General features: G+C 31.7%; 1 protein-coding gene across 1 annotated transcript; it reads left to right on the top strand.

The window, feature by feature from the left end:
• Positions 1–5,798: 5,798 nt before the first annotated feature.
• On the top strand, positions 5,799–8,228 carry si:ch211-198c19.1 (uncharacterized protein LOC100151013 homolog). The gene is made up of 2 exons (XM_056475955.1): positions 5,799–5,938; positions 7,570–8,228. Exon 2 carries the CDS (start codon positions 7,583–7,585, stop codon positions 8,099–8,101), a length of 519 nt encoding a protein of 172 aa, XP_056331930.1. The 5' UTR covers positions 5,799–5,938; positions 7,570–7,582; the 3' UTR covers positions 8,102–8,228.
• The last annotated feature ends 293 nt before the right edge of the window (positions 8,229–8,521 follow it).

Here is an 8,521-nt window from a genome sequence, read left to right as displayed (position 1 = left end):
AGTGTGTACAACACCATTTCCTTATCCACTAAAGTAAAGGAGTAAAGAGGAAAGTAAAGATGCCGAATGGAGGAGGCTCATTCTTTATCCTTGCGCAGATGGTCCGTTTAACTGTTTTTCTCTAGAAAAGCATTCAGTTTTTCTTCTTACAGAGTCCACCATGTAAATGGCAAATGCGCCATAACGCGACTCTTAAAGGGAATGGGAGATAAGACTCTGATTGGTTTGATGCATGTTATGCTCAAAACACACCCATAACTCATTAAGAGAATAAGCACAACCCTGTTAGACCATGCGCCGGGATGCAGAGCGTATTTTTACATCTTTAAAATAGCAAAAGGGGATTCGGGCATGCCCTTAATGCTTTTGCGCCATTAGCGCTCACAGAATCATTTGATTTGAAGGGCCTATTTCACAAATATGGTGATTCAGAACATATTTAGGCATGCATTGTTATCAGTTGCCCAACCGCCAGTAAGATTGACATTTATTACAATAGAGTGTGAACAAGTTTCCTGTGAGTCATTATTTTAAAAACGGATGCATTATAAACATATAAAGGTATATTATATACATATCAACTATTTTCCCTGCTATAATGAATTTCTCTCTATAAGAAATTTCTGAAAAATGTTTGAGCAAAGAGGCAGTATCTGCTATATTGGCTTTGTCAGGTAAAGGATTAATAGGAAACTGATCTGTTCACAGTCTTCTATTAATAAACACTGATCATAGCGGAGGATGGGTGATCAGAGACGATGCTTTTCTATTCTGGTTTCGATCTCCATATTTGTGAAATAGGCCTATTAAAAGTTCAGCTATAAATAATAATTTGAGGAAATGTCATGCAAAGCATTAGAAACCATCAACAGGACCTTTAAATCAATCCTCAATTCTACAGGAAACCAGTTTACAAAAGCCAAAACTGGAGTGATTCTAAGTGAAAAGTCTGGCAGCAGCATTTTGTACTAATTGAAGAATGCTGCAAAATCTCCTTGAAGGAAGAGAATGAGTTAACAAGCCAACTACTAAAACAACTCAGATATTTACACACAAATAAACAGCTGATAGTAGAGGCAGTTTGTACTCCAGTGAGTGGTTTCAGCACAGCTCAGCTGGTTAACTTCAGGTCACACTCGGCATGGAATGGAAGAAACTGATCTTTATACTCGGGATGGCTTATAGCAGCCAGAGGCAGGGGGAACTAATACGGTGTGACCCTGAAGTCGTGTATACACACACCAGAGGAATTAAAGAAACTACCCGAGAGCCAGAGCGCCCGCGTTGCCTGGGAGATTAACCCAGCCTGCTTTTATGCGCACATCAATGTAAGCAGGAAGGTGGAAAAAAAGAAATAAATGAACACAGAAAAATGAAACTTTATTTGGTGTTAAATCTGTAGAAATGAAATGCTAATGCCTGCTCTCTGGTTCACTCCCTTTCTTTATTATTCATACCTCCGTCTAAAAGCTGGGCTTGTTTGCCATGCTGGGATCATTTAAAAGTATAATTTATTTGTAATGAAGTCAGGAAGGGTTTCTATGATGCTGTGAGTTGCAATGAGCGAACGGCAAAGAGAAAAGACATTTATGTTACAGGAAATGTGTACACGACACTTTCTCTGCTCACCTGAAGGTACATGATAAAGATGTTACTTGCTATTTATGTCATTAATATAGTATGGCAAAATGTTGTTGAAATAAGCATTTATTAGGACACTCGAGAAAAAGTCTCATTTTTGAGTCAGTAAAACTTTTTAATGTAGAAAATAATGTTGTTTTCATAGAAAATAAATAGGGTTTTACACAACAATATTTTAAACTAAAGATGAAAAATGTTTAATTAGCAGCCTTGGCATTTGAGGGGCCTGAAACTACCAACTTATGAATGTCAGAATGCAGATTATATGTTTTTTTCCATTATTGTCTTCATGTAAACTATAGTTTAGTTAGTCAAAACCAAAAAGCTACTGGCATGACCCTGTTTTGGTAAGTACATAACATTTTTTACGTAACATAATTAAAACAATAAAAATAATTAAATAAAAAATAATTCTGTTTGTTTTTTGTTTGTTTTGTTTTTCAATTTCAGTATATTGTTATCATGTAAATGTACAAAAAATGACTAAAAGCCACAAAATGGGCAAAATTGCATTTGTTGAGGGAAAAAAGCAACAAAAGTTACATTGTACATTGTATAATTTAATTGAGAAATAATGTTTTAGAGTTATTGGAGTCTATCTGATGTATTGATTTTTTTCAGGGTATGATTTTATGATTTTAGGGCTGTAAAACAGTACTACATTGAAAGAAATGCCTTTTTGGCGAAGTCAAGTCTAATAAATTTATTCTCATAATTTTTAAATTGTATTAAGTTTCAAGGATAACTAGAAGTTAAGTAAATATTTAATATTTACACATTTACTTCATGTAATAAATGAAAGGAGTAGAAAGAGTTAAATAGTGATATTGTAAATATTTTTTAATTGTCACAAACCTAGCAACATTAATTAAATTTTAATAATGGATATATCGCAATGGATATGTAGTTCCCAGCATGCTTTGCAAGGGACTGAATCAAAAGGAAAATATTTTGAAAATAAAAGCAATATTAGATGTTTACATTTGCGTGAAAAAGTTGTTAGAATTTAATTTTCAAAGTAATGTAAGTAGTTTTAAAGTTGGTAACACTTTATTTTGATTGTCCATTTGAGTATTAGTAGACTGTCTGCTTTATATCTGTTGATACTGCTCCTTCAACAGACATTTAACTGACTGAAAGAAACTTTGCAAGTACATGGCAACTTACACTAACCCTAACCCCAACCCTAGCCTAGCAGTCAACTTATAATATAATGAGAATTAGTTGCAATGTAAGTTAAATTCAACAAACTGACCATCAAAATAAAGTGACTTATGGTTACCACCTTGCAGAGGAGTAGCACCCATGCTTTAGGTCTTGGCGTTTTTGTTATCAGCATTAGTGTTTGACGCTTCTCTTAGAAAGCCAAAGCTGTTTTATGGCTGAGATCAGTAGGGATTTTAAAGTAAATTTGCTCTTGGGTTTAATTTGCTTAGAATAAAAGGAAATAACACATTTCAAGTGGAGCTGTGTGTCTTAATTAAACCAAGTTACACTAATTGTACTAATTCGTAACTAGAAGGTTTATTTAAACTGATAAAAACAATGTTCCTTCTGCTAAAACAAGAACTTGACATTACTTGGTTCATTTAAATAAATATAATCAATTCACTACTTTATTAATTAAGGAGTGTTGGGTTAAGCATAAGTAAATTGAGACATGATATTGACAAGTTGTACCTGATATGAGATAGTAAAATTTACTTGAAATTTGTGCAAATTGTTACAAGGATTTTTTTTAAAGTAAGTCTGGGTTGTAGAAATGCTTTTTAAAAATAAAAATAATGAGTTAAGTAGCAAAATTAAATAAAATTTAATAATAAATATACAACAATCTAAATAATATTAATTAACATGTTTAAAATACAGTGAACAATGAATCAAATAAATAACATTATAAAATTTTAAAATTCTAAAATTTTTTAGTTGTTTGAGTAAAGTTTTGGTATCTGGTTGCTTTTGACTTGAACGTCCTTTAAGGGTTTCTAAATCTTTAAATCAGCCTTAAAATCGTAGATATTGGACATCCTATCTGTCCATTTATATTTGTGTACGTAATACACCTAAATAAATTAAAAGATTTAACAAAAATCTTTCTTACATATTTTATATCATTTTTATATACTATTTTATATTGTTTAATATAGTATATTTTCATTATTTAACAGATGTAATACCTATATTAATCACATTCTTTCTATTTCATAAGCTTTGCAATAACCTGATTTAGGACAAAATGTATGTATGTTTGTATGTTTGCACGAGTAGGTGCATACACATAGATCAAGTTTTATATGTAGGCTATATGCGAGGTGTAGGTTTGCATGCAGCTTGTTTATGTATGTGCGTGTGTTAATGTGGGTGTTTATGCAAGGATCGAGTTTATATAGGCTATGTATATGCAGTGTATAGGAATGTTTGCATGTATTTTGTGCGTGCGTGCGTGCGTGTGTGTATGTATGTGGGTGTATACAAGTTTCATATATTGTTTTGAACATCCAATAGTATAGGTGTATATGCAAGTAATTTATAGGTGTATAGAGGAATTACCAACCTATGTCACAAGGGTCCCCGGTTGCAAAAAAATACCGGTTGCAATAGCAAACATGTCGTGTCGTGCAGTAGGATGCCAAATTTGAAAAAAAAAAAAAATAGGGAAACTTAACTTTTACTGTACACAAAACTGCTTATAATGCCAACTGCTGATGTCTTTGGCCAAAAGGGAGCTAAATGGAGTGAGAACCTAATTAAAAATGCTCGACTCTGCAGTTCTCATTTCATATCAGGTAAGTTCACGCTATGCTGAATCATACACATTACTCCTTTTTGATTGCAGCAATGATTTCAGCAAAAACAGTTAAATATGGTTAATTAAACTGCGGACACTGAATGTTTAAAATGAAATGTAAATGTATAAGTTCACATACCCTGCCATACAGGTGCAGTTCACTGTCAGAATGCAGTTGTTTTGCTTGTTGATGATTACCCAGGCCTTGTACAGTTCCGTCTTCTTTCCTTGTCTTTGGCTAGGCAGAACCTCAGTTTTTAGCACTACAAAGTTTTGAATCTGGTAATCATGGAACATTATTTATTCCACATGACCACACAGAAAAAAATTGTAGGCATCTAAAGACTTGTAGGCCTTTGACTTCTCTTTTGTAAAATCACTTGGAGTTTCAATGAGTTGTATATTTGGGGCTGGATGCTTGGCCATTTGGTCTTAAAGAATATCCAATGGGAAGATGCTATCGCAAATGGACCTGTCAGACTATAACTGTGCTTATCACTGAGTGACAAGCTGTTATAATACGCTGAAAGCATTATGTATATAATTTATATAAAATGTAATCAATATACCTTATTTCCAAGACAACAACAAACTCTGTACAGCATCGGATGTCATTCCCTCGCTGTAAGTGTTAGCGCTCCCATTTTTTTATGCAGCCTCACTGCTCCGCATCCTGAATGTTTACAAACATGGTAATTCGTCTATATGTACCTGTTTTATGTATGTGTTGATAAGCAAAGTTTGATTTAAGTCCTACAGCCTCAAAGCTATTGACCGCCCACACGTTGAAATCTCATTTTGGTTTTGTGTTTGTTTTAATTCTCCATTTAGAGTTAAATACAGGATAACAGATGAACTTTTGTTTTTTTTTTTTTGTGCCTACAGAATAAACAAATATTGACTGTTTTTCTGGTGTTTTGTTTTCCAGAATAAATAGAATACCTGAATGAACGGATGATACACGAACCCACTTCGCTCTTTCAAACCAATTTCAAGGCCGAAATATATAGTCTGAGGGGATTTTCGGAAATGAGTGAACTGACTTTGCCTCAAAGAAACTGAACATAATCTGAGAGCAGAAACTGTACTTTCCACCTGCAGATATTCTCAAAGATCACCTCTAGGCTATCGCATGCCACATTTGCTTTTCTCTAGGGAGAAAGAAATGTGTTTCTTCTCTTTTCAGTCGGCATATTATGTGTTTTAATTTCACAGCTGTCATGTTTTGAATTGAATCGGAGCTGTTAGGATTAAGATGAATGTATTTTGATAATTTATAATCCGGAACTGAGACCAGGCAACAGGGCAGAACGCATCTGTCATGTAGGCTTCACGTATTTAACCACTTCCTCTTAGATAGTGTGGAAAAAAAAAACAAGTCAGAAAACTCAGCTCTCAAACTAAAGGTCCACATACTCTGAAAAGACTCTGTATGGACGCAGTTAAACTCCCAAAATATCCTCAGCCTTCTCAAGACGTTCCTCACCCACGTTCTACTGACTCATTCAGGTAAATTAACATGAAGACTGCGTAATAGAGTGTGCTATTTTTTGCTGTTATTCTTTGTTTAAAAATAGATTATCACGGGTTACAAAAACTGTAAATGAGACGCAGATGTTTGATTCTGCCAGAAAGAGTTTCATAGAAGTGTTATTATTTATGACTATATACTGTATATAACAGTACCGACAGGAACGCATGTTTGAGATGTGTGTATTTCATGGCATGGGAAAAATAAGTTGATGGAGAAAAGATTGCTGACAGTATTAATGGGAAGAATCTTTAGAACTGTGGGGTTTACATTATCAAAGGATTGAGACTATTTAAGTATTTCGTTATTTCTAAAAATAGGACTGAACAGCAGATACTACATATATTATAAGTCTAAGTTTAATGTGTTTTCTAATTGATCAGTAACTGCAGTAATGTGAATTTATTACATTTTTTATTTACTTGTACTTGATGGTAGATGTCAAGAAAATAGAAGAATTAAATGAAATGAGGAAAAAAAAATATTGAATTTAATTACAAATTTTAATAACATTTTAACTCCTAAAACAATATAAAATATATTAAAATATAATAAATTTATTATTATTACTGTTAATATTATTATATTATATATATATATATATATATATATATATATATATATATATATATATATATATATATATATATATATATATATATACACCTATATACACAATATATGTATTTATTTATTAGTTAATTTATTTAGTTATTATGTTTTGGAGTAAAATTTTATTGAAATTATTAAATTAAATTATAAATTATTTTTGGATTATTATCATCTTTTCTAGCTACACTTTTTATTACATTTTACTTACAATTACATTTTAAATGATAACAAATGGATAACAAAAGCATAATAACATAATAATTATAAAATTCAGACAAAAATTTTAATAAAACATAACATCTAAATATTAAAATTAATTTAAACTATTATTAAATACAATAATAATTGTTTTTTAAGATACTAAAATAGCAAAAAGCATTGATGTACCTAAAATTGACTGTCACAACTTTTTTTTTTTTTAATGCATTATTTTTTGTTATTGCACTTAAATTTTTGAATTGATTTTGAATTTTTGGTTTTGAATATAAATATCTTTATTTAATTTTTTATATTGATTTTTATCTATTGATTATTGTTTTTAAATTGAATTTTTTTTACTCTATTTAACACCATGCCAGCTTCTGAGATTTATGGTTAAAGAAAGGTACATTTATTTATTTATTTATTTATTTATTTATTTATTTATTTATGTATTTATTTAATTAAAATGAAAAAAAAATTCTAAAATTGAATAAATCTAATTTGTTTTTAATTCTTTTTTTTTATTATTCTTACAAAGAAGAGAAAATTGCGGTCCAGTAAAATATAAAATATCCTTGATGGACAATGAATTTTGACTATATGAAAGCCATAGAGTTTCTCTCTCCCTCTCTTTCTCTTAAGAAATTAATAAGAATGTGTCTATTCAATATCCATGTGGATAACACCAGGAAAATGCAATAAAAAAGTTATTTTGATTTTATATTAACTGTAAGGATTATTGTCATCTTTTCCAGCCACACTTTGATATTAAATTGCTGTCTCCTTCTCCCAACAGACTCTAAACAGCAATGATTAAACATCTCAGCCTTTTGCTAGTCCTCCTGGTCCTGGCAACTAAAACATTAAACACTGAAGAGGAGCTGAAAGAGTCTGGCTTTGGATTTCCACCGCCTCGACACGGACTCGCTCTTCTGAAGTGGTATGTGAAAGACTGCATCGACAATAACATGATGGCTCTCTGTAATCCCGTAACTGGAGAGTTTGGGTTCCATGTGTTTTATGATAAAGGGTATCTGCTCCCTCCATTGAAGGACAAACACACGTATAAATACTTCACCATAGGAAACCTGAACTACCGGCACTCTGAGGATCTCCCCTATGAAGTGAGGAAGTACTATAATCCACATGATAAACGGAGCAACATGGACAGAGTCCTTGTGAAGCTCAACCAGAACAAGAATCAAATTGAAGAGATCTACATATCAGAGCACTATAATCCCCGCAGAACTTTTCGTTTAGGGGTCTCACTCATCGATGAACTGAGATCGCATCAAAACATTGAAATCTATCAAAACATATCTATGTGACATGCAAAACATCTCAGTGTTGATTAACCGAGCAAGGAATTTTTTTCACTGTATTTATGAATCAATTTCCTTCCAGAAAAATCTTATTTCTTTTAGTTTGGCTGGAATAAAAAGTATTGACGTCAAATTATTCGCCCTCCTGTTTTTTTTTTTTTTTTTGTATTTTTTTTTTGTTGCTGTTGTTGTTGTTTCAAATGCTGTTTAACGGAGCAAGGAATTTTTTTAAGTATTTCGTATAATATTTTTTCTTCTGGAAAAGTCTTATTTGTTTTATTTTGGCTAGAATAAAAGCAGTTAAAAATTAAAAACATTTTAAAGTCAAAATTATTAGCCCCCTTAAGCAATATTATTTTTTGATTGTCTACCAACCATCATTAAGTCAACTTGTTGCAGAGCTTTTTTGAGTTGACTTAACTTTCA

The sequence above is a fragment of the Danio aesculapii genome, chromosome 16, assembly GCF_903798145.1.
Source record: "Danio aesculapii chromosome 16, fDanAes4.1, whole genome shotgun sequence".
Taxonomy (NCBI): domain Eukaryota; kingdom Metazoa; phylum Chordata; class Actinopteri; order Cypriniformes; family Danionidae; genus Danio; species Danio aesculapii.
Note: the sequence above shows the minus strand (reverse complement) of the source record. Positions and strands in the feature narration are given on the sequence as shown.